Source organism: Schistocerca serialis, chromosome 7 (assembly GCF_023864345.2).
Source record: "Schistocerca serialis cubense isolate TAMUIC-IGC-003099 chromosome 7, iqSchSeri2.2, whole genome shotgun sequence".
NCBI classification, from domain to species: Eukaryota; Metazoa; Arthropoda; class Insecta; order Orthoptera; family Acrididae; genus Schistocerca; species Schistocerca serialis.
The window spans coordinates 336,130,756-336,147,896 of NC_064644.1; the positions used below are offsets into that span (position 1 = coordinate 336,130,756).

General features: G+C 37.2%; 1 protein-coding gene across 1 annotated transcript in view; it reads left to right on the plus strand.

Moving 5' to 3' along the window:
* The window catches only part of LOC126412792 (sorbitol dehydrogenase-like), a 97,019-nt gene that overhangs the window by 59,585 nt on the left and 20,293 nt on the right, over window positions 1-17,141 (plus strand). The window contains exons 4-5 of the mRNA XM_050082567.1: window positions 1,209-1,368; window positions 12,080-12,264. Of these exons, the coding sequence (XP_049938524.1) occupies window positions 1,209-1,368; window positions 12,080-12,264 (345 nt within the window). The remainder of the gene's footprint in view (window positions 1-1,208; window positions 1,369-12,079; window positions 12,265-17,141) is intronic.

Here is a 17,141-nt window from a genome sequence, read left to right on the forward strand (position 1 = left end):
TGTTTGATTCTACTGCCTGGATGAATACCCCTCTTCTTTATCTTTTCTTGTGGCGGATCCACTTATTTGATGCCAGTGCCAGCGATGCTTCTGCACTGCATCCATCTGATATTTCAGACAAGAGCTGCTGTTTGATGTTTGTCTGTTGTTTATCCTGTATAGCTGCAGTCTCTACAGTGGTCATGTTGTTAGCACTTGTGTTACTGTTGAGATACTCGTCTGCCCCGCTATAGCATGCACCTTGTCTGCTGCTGCCAGCTCAGAATTACCATCACACTTCCCACATGTCACTAACATAGTTTTCAGTGAAAGCAATAGTTGTGTTAGCTATACACAATAGTTGTGTTAGCTGTACACATTATAGTGTTTGATAAGACATTGCTTCTCTTCCATTATATTTCTCAGATGTCACCAGAATTGAGATGGCATTCTGTTGCCAATACACTTAAATCAAATCATTTATTGCATTCATTGGTCGAATGACTTACACATATGTCAAACTAAATTGTCTTTCAAGTGTAGTTATTATTGTTGTAAGGGTGGGGGGCTCTGAGCTCATAGAAATCTTGTATCATTGCTCCATCTTAATCCGTTATATTACCAAGTACATTAGCAAGATAATTTTTGGGACCGCTAAGTCTGAAAGCTAGGTTCTTGTTCTCCATGTTTTGAATGATTCCACCTCTTAATGGTTACTATACATTTATTCATGTATGCACTTCAATGCTGTTACTCCACTTTTCCTTCTGCTGTAGAGCTCCCAACATCAGTTTCTAATTTTCCCATTTCCTTGCATCACCATGTATAATTCAATGAATATTCATTTATCATATATTAAAGAAAACTATTTTTGCACTATCTAAAATTTTTATTTTTGAAACATCAAAGTTTATTTATGTGTAATCAAACAGGCATATTCCTGTTTTTATTCACACTAAGTATTATATTTTAAATCATCACATAAGATCCTTTACACTTATAATCACAAACCGAACATCTAGTTTAATATATAACTTTGTTGTAACAGTAATTATATGATAATTTACAAATTCTGTTTTAGTGTAATGATTATAGTTTAGATGTTTTTGGGCTGAAAACTTCTGACAAAATCTTCAGAGTTTATGAAGACAGAATACTTGTTTTGGATAGTTATATGCACCAAAATTAGCAGTAGATTTTTTGTTCCCACACGCAGAAATGTTTTTCAGGTGACCGTGTTGCTGTGGAGCCAAGTATTCCATGCAGAAGATGTTACTATTGTAAGCATGGAAGGTACAATTTATGTACAGATATGTCCTACTGTGCAACACCACCTGATGATGGAAATCTTATTTATTATTACAAGCATCCATCTGATTTCTGTCATAGGTACGCAAACTTAATATATGATGCTCAGTTTTTCAAACTTAGGATTTGCTAGAATTTTATACTTGAAGGGTAACATGTATCCTGTATTTATAAAATTAGTAATTGTGACAAGTGATGAAACCACATGTTATCAAACAAATAAAATTTATAATAAACATCAAGTTGATTGTTCCATATCAGTACCCTGAAACAAATTACGAAATTTTGTGGTTTAAATGTCTAAGGGAAAAAAACAAAGGTAACGGAGTCTATATAAACTGACACAATGTTTTGAAATGAAGAATCAGTGACTGAACAAATGTGCAGTACAATTCAATGTTATATTCTGGGATAACTCAATAGTTCCACTCAGCAAAGTGGTAACTTTAAGTATTGAACAAGGAATATGAATGAAAGTCAACTTAAATTCCCATTTAACTTCCATTCATGGCCTTTTATTTTTATTATTCTTTTATTCATACATAATATTTCATAGATTGCATCCCTAATGAGTTCAAGATGGTAAGGCAAAAAATGAGTTTGTAGTTAGAAATTGTTGCTTATGTAGGTATCTTTTACAAGTTGAAGCCACTAATGCACATTTAAATTTTTTTATTAAATAAATCTAAAGTCAATGACTGATAAAAATAGGTCAAGAGGTGATGGCAATAATCCAATTATTTTGTTATGTGAGACGTTTCACAACTTTCTACAACTGGACATAATATATTCCTGAAGTCCAAAAATCTTTTTAAAATTGAAAATTAAGCAACATACAGTGTAATATAAATTTTTAACTGCAGGCAGGGTACTGTAAATAACTTAATAGTACATCTCTTGTCACTTGATGGAGAATCAACAGTATCTTCATTCTTCATGTGTTGGATATAAAGTCCAAATCAGCTACAGTAGAAACAACCAGTATGATATCGGAACTGATGAGAAACTCATTCATAACAAATACTGTAACTCTTAATCTCAGCAAAACTTCTGTTTAAGAACCTAAACATGAATAAAAACAGCTTGCTGTTGTCAGAAATAGAAGTTATTGTTCATACATCAAGTTACATTAACCAGCCCATGGCTTAATGGCTTAACTAGTCAGATTGCTAAGTATGGGAACCTCCACCAACTTAGCCCTTTACTCCCTCCCTCCAGCCATTGGCTTTATAGTTCCATAAGTTAGGATAATTTGGTGTACTTTTAGTTATATATATATGGATATATATATGGATATGTGTGTGTGTGTGTGTGCGAGTGTATACCCGTCCTTTTTTCCCCCTAAGGTAAGTTTTTCCACTCCCAGGATTGGAATGACTCCTTACCCTCTCCCTTAAAACCCACTTCCTTTTGTCTTTCCCTCTCCTTCCCTCTTTCCTGATGAGACAACAGTTTGTTGCGAAAGCTTGAATTTTGTGTGTATGTATGTGTCTGTTTGTGTTTCTATCGACCTGCCTGCACTTTCGTATGATAAGTCACATCATCTTTGTTATGTGACTTACCAAATGAAAGTGCTGGCAGGTCAACAGACACACAAACAAACACAAACATACACACACAATTCAAGCTTTCGCAACAAACAATTGCCTCATCAGGAAAGAGGGAAGGAGAGGGAAAGACGAAAGGAAGTGGGTTTTAAGGGAGAGGGTAAGGAGTCATTCCAATCCCGGGAGTGGAAAGACTTACCTTAGGGGGAAAAAAGGACGGGTATACACTCGCACACACACACATATCCATCCACACATATACAGACACAAGCAGACGTATTGGTCTTTAAATACGTCTGCTTGTGTCTGCATATGTGTGGATGGATATGTGTGTGTGTGCGAGTGTATACCAGTCCTTTTTTCCCCCTAAGGTAAGTCTTTCCGCTCCCGGGATTGGGATGACTCCTTACCCTCTCCCTTAAAACCCACTTCCTTTCGTCTTTACCTCTCCTTCCCTCTTTCCTGATGAGGCAACAGTTTGTTGCGAAAGCTTGAATTGTGTGTGTATGTTTGTGTTTGTTTGTGTGTCTGTCGACCTGCCAGCACTTTCATTTGGTAAGTCACATCATCTTTGTTTTTAGATATATTTTTCATATGTGGAATGTTTTCCTCTATTATTTTTATATATATATATATATATATATATATATATATATATATATATATATATATATATATATATATATATATATATATAATAGAAGGAAACATTCCACGTGGGAAAAATTATATATATGTATGTGTGGATGGATATGTGCGTGTGTGCGAGTGTATACCTGTCCTTTTTTCCCCCTAAGGTAAGTCTTTCCGCTCCCGGGATTGGAATGACTCCTTACCCTCTCCCTTAAAACCCACTTCCTTTCGTTTTCCCCTCTCCTTCCCTCTTTCCTGACGAGGCAACAGTTTGTTGCGGAAGCTTGAATTTTGTGTGTATGTTTGTGTTTGTTTGTGTGTCTATCGACCTGCCAGCGCTTTTGTTCGGTAAGTCACCTCATCTTTGTTTTTATATATAATTTTTCCCACGTGGAATGTTTCCTTCCATTTTTATATATATATATATATATATATATATATATATATATATATATATATATATATATATATATATATATATGTATGTATGTATGTATATATATATATATATATATATATATATATATATATATATATATATATATATATATACCAGGTCACAGACAAACTGATATATATATATATATATATATATATCAGTTTGTCTGTGACCTGGTATCTGGGCCTGTCATCTTTTTCATCATTTGGATTTTTTTTTAATTAATAATGTTCATTGGGTAAAAAAATATCGGCTGGTGTACTAGTAGCTCTACAGAAAAAATACTCATCATGTTTTTTGAGGATCTCCTTCAGACTGTTGCTTGAATTTCTGCTGTTTGAAACCAGATGCTTTTGTAGGTCTGGCAACCTGGTAGGTTGACATGTTTATTGAATAACATAGATGATGAACTGATTTGTATGTAATTTTCATATTTAATAGTCATAGATGTCTTGTTGCCACCAATTATAATGTTCACTGAGTGAAATACATTCCGTTTGTACACAACTCAAATTTACAATTTGTCCAATAACTGAGCACAATAGAAAAACTTTCTTCCCACCAGCAACCACACAACCCCACTTGCACTCCGTTAACATCATTTTAAAGTACTTCAGTAAAGATATAGTCATACTAAGATCGAAACATAGAACAATAAATCAAAAATAATTTACAAAAACTGAATTTCACTCAACAGCACAATAGAACAATTATGATAACATATAGTCACACAAATAAAGTTTATCTTTTTGTAGTCCAGTAATCTTATGAAATTTGATTTTTAATCACAGGGCTTAATTGTTTTAGTACAACATATATTACTATACAATCAGAGTTTAAAACTTTTCAAATAAGATCGAAAAAAAGGATAAGATTGTAAATTTGAGAATACACATGGTCCTGACTGATTATTGCATGTTACACAGTCTTTATGACCTGCTTAATTAACCTCTTTCTTTGTATGATAATGATTTTGCTTGATTTGGTTACCTTTTTAGCATTATTTTTTGTTTATTTAGAGATATTTTTTCTTGATTTGGTGAACATTTTTCAGTGTTTAGCAGTCAATTTTTTGTTGTATTGACATTAACTTAATTTACATAATTTCACTCCCAGTTTTTCCACAAATTTAAGCGCTGAGTCAGTATAGCTGAAATGAAACATCTGTCTTTTCTGCAAAAGTAAGTAATAATACTGAGTTCAGCAGGTAACTGAACATCTTGCAGATAACTCCTTAAAAATCTTCTACATTACATTATTTATCGATAAAGAAAATAAATTTCTGATTAAGTATGAGTTGCAAAAGAAGGAAGTACCATATTTACCTAGTACAAGACGAGTCTGAATATAAGATGATCCCCATTTTTTTAACATGCTTCTTGATAAAAAATTATTTTTAACATATTCTGAGCAATTGAAATTATAAACTGTTTTTATTGACACAAAGTACCTGCCAAAAAGTTAACATTATACCTATTCCAAACTTATCCCAGTTGTAGATTGTCTATTTATTGATAATAAATAAAATTAATATTGATAATAAATAAAATTAATGAAAAGAAATGGTTTACATTAATTTTCAAACATTCTTTTCTAGCTTTTTGCTTAATAACCCTGTAGTCTGTGGTATCACTACTTGTAATCATCTTCATAGTCATCCTAAAATCATCATCATCATCATCATCATCATCATCATCCTTATAGCATGGCTGTGAAATTTATATCTTCATTGTCATAAGTATATGGCTGTTTCTTTCAAATACACACATCAAAAAAGTTTTGCATCACCCTGGCTCCCAGAACTCCTGAAGATAGACATTGACTGTGAATACTGTCTCACATACACAGTTGTTTTGACTGTTCAGAGACGTCATTAAACCCACCCAAAGATGTAAACAACCGTGCATGAGCAGAACCTATTAGATGGAGGGGGTCCGACAGCTGATCAGTTCCAGTCATTCCATCAGGAAGGAGGTACACAGCTTATGTTGTCTGTGGTTCAACCATGCCTAGACAGTCAATACAACAGTTCGATCACATCCGCATTGTTACTTTGTACCAGGAAGGGCTCTCAACATGGGAAGTGTCCAGGCACCTCGGAGTGAACCAAAGCGATGTTGTTTGAACATGGAGAGATACAGAGAGACAGGAACTGTTGATGACATGGCTCACGTAGGCTGCCCAAGGGCTACTACTACAGGGGATGACCATTATCTATGGATTATGGCTCAGATGAACCCTGACAGCAATGCCACCATGTTGAATAATGCTTTTCATGCAGCCACAGGACATCGTGTTATGACTCAAACTGTGCGCAATAGGCTGCATGATGTGCAACTTTACTCATGACATCCATGGCAAGGTCCAACTTGGCAATCACAACACCATGCAGTGCAGTACAGGTGGGCCCAACAAAATGCTGAATGGACCGCTCAGGATTGGCATCATGTTCTCTTAACCTATGAGTGTCGCATATGCCTTCAACCAGAGAATCATTGGAGACATGTTTGGAGGCAACCCAGTCAGGCTGAACGCCTTAGACACATTGTTCTGCAAGTGCAGCAAGGTGAAGGTTCCCTTCTGTTTTGGGGTGGCATTATGTGGGGCCGACGTATGCTGCTAGTTGTCATGGAAGGTGCCGTAACGGCTGTACCATATATGAATGCCATCCTCTGACCAATAGTGCAACCATATTGGCAGCTTATTGGCAAGGCATTGGTCTTCATGGACAATTTGCACCCCCGTCATGCACATCTTGTGAATGACTTCCTTCAGGATAACAACATCACTTGACCAGGGTGGCCAGTATGTTCTCTAGACATGAACCCTATCAAACATGCCTAGGATAGATTGAAAAGGGCTATTTATGAATGATGTGACCCACTAACCACTCTGAGAAACCTATGCCAATCACCCGTTGAGGAATGGGACAATCTGGATCAACAATGCCTTGATGAACTTGTGGATAGTATGCCATGATGAATACAGGAATGCTTCAATGCAAGAGGATGTGCTGCTGGGTTTTATAGGTACTGGTGTGCACAGCAGTCTGGACCACCACCTCTGAAGGACTTGCTACATGGTGGTACAATGTGCAATGTGTGATTTTCATGAGCAATAAAAAGGGCAGAAATGATGTTTATGTTGATCTCTGTTCCAATTTTCTGTACAGGTTCTGGGTCTCTAGGAACCAAGGTGATACAAAACTTTTTTTGATGTGTGTATATTGCTATTTCTGAGGCTGTTGTTATGGTCGAAGCTCAGACCGCAGCTGTTTCTTTTCTGAATAGATATCAGATTTCACTTCTATACTGACATGAGGATGTTACGATATCTCTTGCTTCAACCATATCAAATGTCCACTGTTCTGTCATTGGCTGTGGTAGAACCAGCAGCTAACACTTTCCCTTTCATTCCCATCATTCATCATGGTGATGAAAACAATGCAGCAAGAAACACATAAATATGTCACTTGCCCCTCTCTAAACTATCTTCTGCATTAATGAATACTACCAACAGGTGTTTGTCCAGTTTTAAAGTCAATTCAATTCTATCTACAAATGGATTCAGGCAAACTGCAGTTTAAATGTGGTAGACATTTACAAAAAGTCAAAGTACTTGGTGTAGGTTCCCATGGTTGGCAACACAATTAAATTTACTGCTTGCTTCCTTCCCCACCACCATCCTAGCTCTCAACCAAGCTAGTGTTACAGTTCTCCCTATAAACCTTCTGTAGTACTAAGCTTGAGCAACTGTGAAAAACAGAGTGCAATATCTTCTAGTGTGTTAGTCATATGAAACAACACAAAATGGTTCAAATGGCTCTAAGCGGTATGGGGCTGAGGTCATCAGTCCCCTAGACTTAGAACTACTTAAACCTAACTAACCTATGGACATCACACACATCTATGCCTGAGGCAGGATTCGATCCTGCGACCATAGCAGCAGCGCAGTTCAGGACTGAAGTGCCTAGAACAGCTCGGTCACAGTTTCCAGCTGAAATAACACCAACTAACACATAAATAACAGACTGAAAATAATGATTCAATTCCATTCTTGAACTTTTGCTCATCCCACAATCTAGTGGTGTATGTTGGTACTATCTCCATGACGGGTGTTCCCGCTGTAATTTATTTTCGTAGTAGCAATTAAAGAGTCATATGATTTATTGTCTTTGTTAAACATTTCATTCTGGATTAATTTTCCTTCTTGTTTCAACTGAATGACACCGTCATGTTCTAAAGCTGATTAAAAGCGGGTAAAATTTTTACCTGGTTTGCTAATATGTGAAAAGTGACCAAATTTCTCATTTGTAATCCACTTAGTAAATCTTTACAGTCTATGATAACCAAGTATATTGTTAGTCTGGTTTCCAAATCAAGTAAGATTTTTTGAAGGACAACATTTCTGTTTTTGAATGTCATCTTTACTTGAAAAGTGGCATTAATGTTTGTATATGGCATCCATACATTTATGAGAATGTTTATTATGAACCAATGCAAATATAACTAAAGCTTGTAAGATGATAGAATTTAATGCTGTTTCCTCCTGTGTTTTACAAAATTGTCAAATTTTAATCAAGCAATAGACTGTTGTAGTGGCTGGTTCACAATTTCTCACTTATCTCTTGCAGTAGTGCCATGCGAGTCCATGTCATGTGATTGTTCAAGCAATGTCCAAACTGTATCAAGAGCTTTAGCACATATGGAAATCTCAAGCCTGTTGGAAAGCAAGTATTGTTTGCTGAGCAACGCCTTTCCAAATTCTTCATAAGAAACCTACATGTTGCCTCAATAGCCAAAGCTTCATTTCTAAACACAAGAAGACTCCTACAAATGTAAGATCACTCCTGTATACGCTTCTAAACAATGTAAAAATATTATGAAAAAGAAAGTTGCTACTCACCATATAGAGGAGATGTGGAGTCGCAGATAGGCACAACAAAAAGAAGACTGTCACACATAAGCTTTCAGCCAGCAAGGCCTTCATCAAAAATAGACAACAGACATACAAGCACACTCATACAAATGCAACACACACACACATGATTGCAGTCTCAGGCAACTGAAGTCACACTGCAAGCAGCAGCACTGGTGCATAATGGGAGTGGCGACTGAGTGAGGGTAAGGAGGAGGGAGGGGGAGGTATAGTAGGGTAGGAGTGGGGGACAGTGAAGTGCTGCTGGGATGAGGTGGAGAGAGGGTAGGGTAGCTATATGCAGTCGGGAGGGTAAACTGTGGGAAGGGGAGAGGTGGTGGGAAGGGGCAGAGTTAGCAGAAAAAATGAGAAGTAAAAATACTTGATGTGATGGTGGAATGAGGGCTGTGTAATGCTGGAATGGGAAGAGGGAAGGGAATGGAAGGGGTAGGAAAATTACTAACAAATGTTAGTCATCTCATCTCTACCCACTATTTATGAAGCTGTTAAACATTTCTGCCTGCAAACTGTAGCTCACCTGTGACAATTTACGCTGACTACAAACCAGTAGTGTCTCCCTTCCAGAACACCAGTGACAAATGTTCTCCTCACCAATTCAGACATTTATAGTTTGTCATTTATTAAGGATATGCACCATATGAAGGAACAGACTGCAGATTCATAACTACAGCGTTTGTTGACCAACCCTTCCACAGGACTGTGACTCAACCAACTCCCAGTGGCCAAGACCCTACATCTCCCCAAAACATTGCAAAGCTGTATTCGACAGTGTTTCAATCTGTCACACCCAGGAGAAAACACAACTGTAAAGTCACTAGCCAACCATTTTGTGTAGCCACTGATTAAAAAATATGCTTGTGCATGGACTTTTTCATGTATTCAAAGCCAGTGATGCAAAATGGGATGATATGTACATGCTAACATTGGGCACTTTAAAGGCTCTCCAGTGAGACTGCCCCATGTCCTTATTGATCTCATAGACCTCCTTCTATTTTCAGATGGCTACAAATGCCTTTTCACAATGTCAGACAGATGTAATTGATGGACATAAGCTACACCAATCACAATTGTTTCTTCTGAGAGAACAGCAAAATTGTTGCCATAGCATGATTTGGTTACCTTCTCCAAGTCACTAATGATCAGTGCTGGCAATTCAGATTTGCTTTAGGCCAAGAACTGTTCAAGTTATGTGGCTCCTAGCATCATCATATAACAAGCTACCATCCCACCAGCAGAACTCCCTCAGCTGGTGCATCAATTCCATAATCATATAGTCAAGATCTGACACCCACCTGCATCATGCCACATTGAACATGTCATTTCCATCCACAAAGCCTTGGATGACTGTACTCAAGTCATACCTCACAAGGACATCATTAGATTGCTGCTCCAACCACCACACACTGGCCATTTTCTGATGTTGTGATGAGGAGACCACACCATGAAGCTGTTTGCAAAATGGCTCTATAGAGTCAGTGTGATTCCCACCTTAATCATTACAACAGACCACACTGACACCATACACCTCACCAAGCCCAAAGATGCTCATGCAGATCTCAGCTGTGGTTACCACCCCATCCCCTCCTCCTTTTCATCAGCCAGTAGACACACTGTCTTCATTGCACTCTCCACAGAAGCTGGTCATCAAATAAAGTTTATACTTCCTTAAATTCCAGGTTCTCTGTGCTATAGGGGGTTGGGGACGCCTTGTGAGACCAATTGATCCAGCAATTGACTGTAATGGATGTTACTGTTGATACAGAATTTATTTTTGGAATGACTTTCAGTGTCAGGTTATCCTATGTTTGGAAATGTATATTTGTGTAGTTAGATATAAAAGTAATTTTGTACAATTAAATACTTCGCGTATTATTTTGTGAGGTGTACAAGTCTTACTCACACACTAAACAAGAAGCAGCAGATAAAACATCTTCTAAATAACATAACTAAAAAAGTGCCTTTTTGTAGTACCGTAGTATCTTGCTGTTATTTGTATACAGGGTGTTACAAAAAGGTACGGCCAAACTTTCAGGAAACATTCCTCACACACAAAGAAAGAAAATATGTTATGTGGACATGTGTCCGGAAATGCTTACTTTCCATGTTAGAGCTCATTTTATTACTTCTCTTCAAATCATATTAATCATGGAATGGAAACACTCAGCAGCAGAACGTACCAGCGTGACTTCAAACATTTTGTTACAGGAAATGTTCAAAATGTCCCCCATTAGCGAGGATACATGCATCCATCCTCCGTCGCATGGAATCCCTGATGCGCTGATGCAGCCCTGGAGAATGGCGTATTGTATCACAGCCGTCCACAATACGAGCACGAAGAGTCTCTACATTTGGTACCGGGGTTGCGTAGAAAAGAGCTTTCAAATACCCCCATAAATGAAAGTCTAGAGGGTTGAGGTCAGGAGAGCGTGGAGGCCATGGAATTGGTCTGCCTCTACCAATCCATTGGTCACCGAATCTGTTGTTGAGAAGCGTACGAACACTTCGACTGAAATGTGCAGGAGCTCCATCGTGCATGAACCACATGTTGTGTCGTACTTGTAAAAGCACATGTTCTAGCAGCACAGGTAGAGTATCCTGTATGAATTCATGATAACGTGCTCCATTAAGCGTAGGTGGTAGAAACTAAAATGAGCTCTAACATGGAAATTTAGCGTTTCCGGACACATGTCCACATAACTTTTTTTCTTTATTTGTGTGTGAGGAATGTTTCCTGAAAGTTTGGCCATACCTTTTTGTAACACCCTGTATAATCATCTACAATCTTCCTTTTTATTGCTGTTCAATAGCAGTTTAATGTAAGTTTATTGTTGATACAGTCTACAGAGTAGTTTCTGTTATTTCTTTCTCTATTAATTTATGCCTTACTTGTCCCATATCTCTTTAATAATAGGTTCTAGAGAATGCAATAAATATATGAATGAATGTATGGATGGATGCATGGATGAAAAGGGAGTAAAAAAATATTTCTCTGCTCTCAAGCGGTGGCTCATACTCAGCTTTTTATTAGACTCAACTCTCAAATACCTAAAAGTAAATAACTTCGTGTAAAAATTAAACGAATGAATATGGTGATCCTTGAAGACTTGCAGGTTAAAGATTAACATATTGTCTTACACGTATGTAACATATTTTTGTGTGTTTGTTGATACTAGTACATCTTTTTAGGTACTGATGAGGACATATGCAGTAAATCTTAATTTAACCTTTATTACAGGTTACCAGACAATGTCTCATTAGAAGAAGGTGCTCTTGTACAGCCACTCTCTGTAGGAGTTCAGGCATGTCGTAGGGCTGGAGTCACATTGGGTTCTACTGTTCTTATCACAGGAACAGGACCTATTGGTCTCGTCACACTTATTGCGGCAAAAGCAATGGGTGCAGCCAAGGTGCTTATGACAGGTATTACAGGAGATACTTTTTGGTAAACAGACAAAAAAGCACAAATTGAGGAAGGTCCATGGATCACTGTAAAATTAATTCTGAAGCATCTAGTTGTAATGATCTTCCATTAAGTGTCAGTACAAAATGTTTATATGAAGTGAACTTAGTACTAAGCAGTAATAAAGTTTGGTGTCCTGAAGTTGTTTAAGAAATTACCAAAAATATGGTTTACCTAACATGTTCTTTCCCTATTAAGGACTATACTGATTTGTTGGTATTTACAAATTCATAGTTTAAAAATTTTAATTTTAGTATATTTTCAGCAACAGTTAATATATTTGTACACAAGAAATTTACATGTTAAATATAGCAGTGGAAAGTTATGTAAATAATTTAGAAGCAAAAGTAACAAGTTACTCTAGCACCTGGAGTATTTGTACAGTGCATGACAATGATGATGATGATGATGTGGAGAAATCCATTCCTTGAATAACTAAACTTTTATGGAATTAATGACATCTCTATTTGATGAAGTCTTTCCTTCATAGCAAAAACCAGGTCACATCAATATATTGCACTACAGGAAAAAAGCTAAACTCAGAATGAGAGAACACATAGCTTGATGTATACTGATCAAGGACACTACTTGGTTACACTGAGCACTACTGAGATGATACTTAAATAGTCCCATAACTGGTTCACAGCAATCACTTTATGTCTTATTCTCACAAAAAATCATAGAATATTATTTCAAACAAGAAAACATGGTCTGCTGATACCACAAATAGACAAAAATGATCATACACTAAATGCAACACTATACATAAAATGCCAGGTGGACAACAAACTAAAAGGATTCAACTCCTAGATAAACTAAGGAAGAATTTTTGTTCAGCATATTTTGCACATAGAAGTGTCTCTCAGTGTTTTAACTTGATAACTACAATGCTCATTTTGTAAACATTCACACCATGTTGTCTTATGCAGAGTGTAATGAGTATAAGTGCAGATATTTTTATATATTATACCTTAATATCTACAAGCATCAGGGTGTCAGTTGTTTTTTCACTGTGTTGAACATCTTCCTACAAACACGTCACATAATTTATTACCTGATGTTTTCTGCATGGTCATAACTGCACCACTAAGAAGACTATGCCTGTCAGGATAGACTAACCATTTTGCATCCACACGTCCATACTTCAATGCCTGACATACTACCAAGGGAAAATAAGCGTTAATGGGTTGTTCTTGCCATACGTACTGGACAGAAAAAGGTACAACTTGTAATACCTATATTTATTAGTTTGCAAATGATGTAAATACTGATTAATTTTCTTAAGTACACTGTTCTTAGTCCATAGTAGAAATATCTGCACTTATACCAATTACACTCTTCATAATCATCATCTTGAGGGAAACAGGTATGATAAAGGAAATATTTTAGCAGAAGTGAGCAAGGAAAGACTGTGTAAATTTAACAGTCATACATCTTGCATAGCACTCATTGAAGATGTTGGAATTTTTATAGTTCTTTCACCATCTGTTTACCCCTGAATTAAATAAGTTCTTCTTATTGTACCATTGTCACACATTGGTGCAGGGTCGGTGTGGTTATTAACAGATTTGCCATGATTCATTTGAGGGATGGTGGGATGCACTTCCTGTCACCATCCCTTCTCCCCCCCCCCCCCCCCCCCCTTGAGCCTTGAGGTTGGAATATGTGTACCCAAACTGTCTGTGTGTAGTGCTATTCATGTGAAAGTGAGCAAATGTTTTCTAAATGTTTATGAAACATGAAACTGAACATATGTACCAGCCTGATAGTCATATAACGGTGTTTGGGAAACTGACTAAAAATCACCTCTAGGCTGACTGGTACACTGACCCTCATCCTTAATGTGGCAGGTGGATTTGATCCAGGGCCAGTGCACCTCCCAAAATCCTGGAAGTGCTGCTGTAACATCCATGGGTATCTGAGTGAGCCTCCTAAATTATGGAAGTTGTTAGTTATAGAATCAATTTCACCTGAACTGTGATGTACACACTCACAATCAGGACAAATGATTTTCATGCAGATTTTGATACCTTCTTTATGCTGGTGCAGAGATCTTCAACAAAGTTTTGTCAGGCATGAAGGAAGAAAATGAAACCGCAGTAAATTCAAATAGAAATCAAAAGTGTAACACTTTAGACATCCCTTCTACACACAATCATATTATCTAGGTTCAAGGATTGGAGACGCCTGTTATTTGTGTGATAAGTAGTAATGTTCATTGTTCACAAGCCTGTGATGAACAACAATGTGATCACCTGGACCAGGCTGTACAACTCTGCTCCATGGAGCACATTTACCTGTGGACATCTACAGCTTACTCACAGTCCAGGTGTAGATGACAGGCTACCTGCAAAGGGGTCCTATTGTACTGTATTCATGCTGTGTTCTGTCATATGGATGCAGTCTCTGTCATTGACATAATAAGTCATTAAAGTCATTTAAATATGATTCTTCAAGAGAAAGGTTTTACAGATTATCTATGTGTGCAATAAAATTAATGTATTTATGGATGAACACCATTTGTTTGAAAGGCAGCTTGGCACAACTAACATAACTTTTTCGAAATGTCTTATGTTTCTACAGTATTCTCCAATCATGTTTCATGGATTGCCAACAATAGAGAAGATTTCAGAAACTGCGTAATCTAGAAAATGGACTGAAAGTTTTTGGCCTGGCCAGAGTGGCCAGAGGTAGTGGTCATATGTGCATGAAGAGTGTTACTAGTGTGAGAGTGTGTGAGTTCTCCTTTCAGAAGAAGGCTTTGGCAAAAAACTCAATTTGTAATGTCTTTTCATGGTGCTTGTCTACAACTCAGTGTGTTATCTTTATTGTGAATAGCAATCTATCATTTTTATAATATTGTTGTTATCCAAACATGAACTTTCCATTGTTTCACATCTATGGTGTGTCAACATTTGGCTGTGAATAGCTTTTTCCTATCAGTAAAAAAGAAGAACTAGAGAAAGAGTCCAACTTCATGATCCAACACTGAAGAGCAGTCCATGCCCTGTGGTAATATGAAGTGGTGGAGATAGTGGTCACATGTGCTTAAGGTGTGCTTGCTTGTGTGAATGTGTGTGGGTTTTCCTTTCTGAAAAAGGCTTTAGGCAAAAGCTCAATGTGTAACAATCTCTTCATTGTGCCTGTCTCCAACTCAATGTGTCATTTTTACAGTGAGTAGCAGTCTACCATTTTCATAATATTGTTTATTTTCCAACCTGGAATTTCCATTGTTTGGTTCCTCAGTTTTCCTTTTACTAAAATATAGTTGATCTGATATTTTTTTGGCCCCCGATACTGGCAATGTGTTCTTCATTCTCATATAGTTCTCAAAAAGTACATTTGCAGTGACTAACACATGTGGGTTTGTTAGTCAAGATTGAACTCCATTATTGTCTTCTCTAAATTCATCTATGACTGTATTCTGGTTGTTGAGTGCCCATGATCTCCAAACACACACACACACACACACACACACACACATTCTGATATCCCATTACGATTAAAGATTAAAAAGTCTGTTTGATATCTAATCAATTTGCCCACAAAAGTTTGTTTTCTGTTAGCTGCAGATTCCCCTTTACTCTGTTGCAAATTTTTCCATTAGTTATTATTACTACACCTACTCTATCATTAACAGATCCATACCTTTTATCCTGAAGGGGAGATTTCTAGGATGCTGAATGAGTCAAGTTATACATTAACAGGCACAAGTAGCCATTGCTGGCTACATTCTGTAAAATAGACTGACAACAGATTAATGCTAATCTACTGACACTGATAATAATGGAAATTACTCCAAGACTGCTTTATACAAGCATATTCTGAGGAACAGAAAAAAACAACCGCTTTTTTGTTTATATTATTCAGCTTCTGTTTTTATGTAATGCTTCAGACAAAACATTCACTTTGTGGAGACCACTATCAGCTGTCTGTATGCTGGCAGGGTCAAGATATGTTTAATGCAAACATTAAAGCTGTACAGAATTTACATCCCTAAGTCAATACGTGTTGATGTGTTGTTGGAGTGGCTAATGAGGTATTGTTCTACTTTTTTTTTTAATATCTGGAGATTTTCAGTTTCTTGCCTGGTATCTACAAGCAACCTGTTATAGGCCTTAGCACCAGACTATAAAATTCCATTCTGAGCCCTAGATAGGAATGTATAGTATATGCTGAAATTATTTTTACTTCTAGAATTGTTGTAAGGAATCCACCCTAAATTCAGTTTTGTTATTAACCACTAACACCATTAGAGAGTGTATCTATCGGCTTGTAAAGGTGAAGGATCTCTGAGTTCCTGAAGAGGCTTTGCAAGATGTTCTGTTATAATCTTTACACAATATTCTTGTTGCATGAAGAAGAAATATTTTCATGAAGTTAACTTTAATACCTTGGATGATTATGTCATAGGACAGCATTGAGTGACAGTATGCAAATTACGCTGGCAATCCTGTCTGTCTGTCAACAGAATGAGAGAGGCTTTAACTGTAAAGCAGACAGAACTGAGCTTTTTTGATAAGCTTATCCACATACTGGTGCTACCTGAGTTTATTATCCATCTGGATGGCCAGGAACTTCACACATGGAATCTTGTCCTGTTTGTATCCATTCATCTCTCTTCTGATACCTGTAACAACAATGTTATGAAAAGGGTAGACTGCCCACACCATGCCTCCTCCTTATCCCCACTACTCATGCCAGATTGCTTCTACCATCAGGCATTGTTGCACTCTGTAGTCTGGCCACAGCAGCCAAAGGCAGTGGTCATGTGTGTGAGTTGTGCTTGTATGAATGTGTGTGTTTACTTTGGAATAGACCCTTTTGGCTGAAAGCT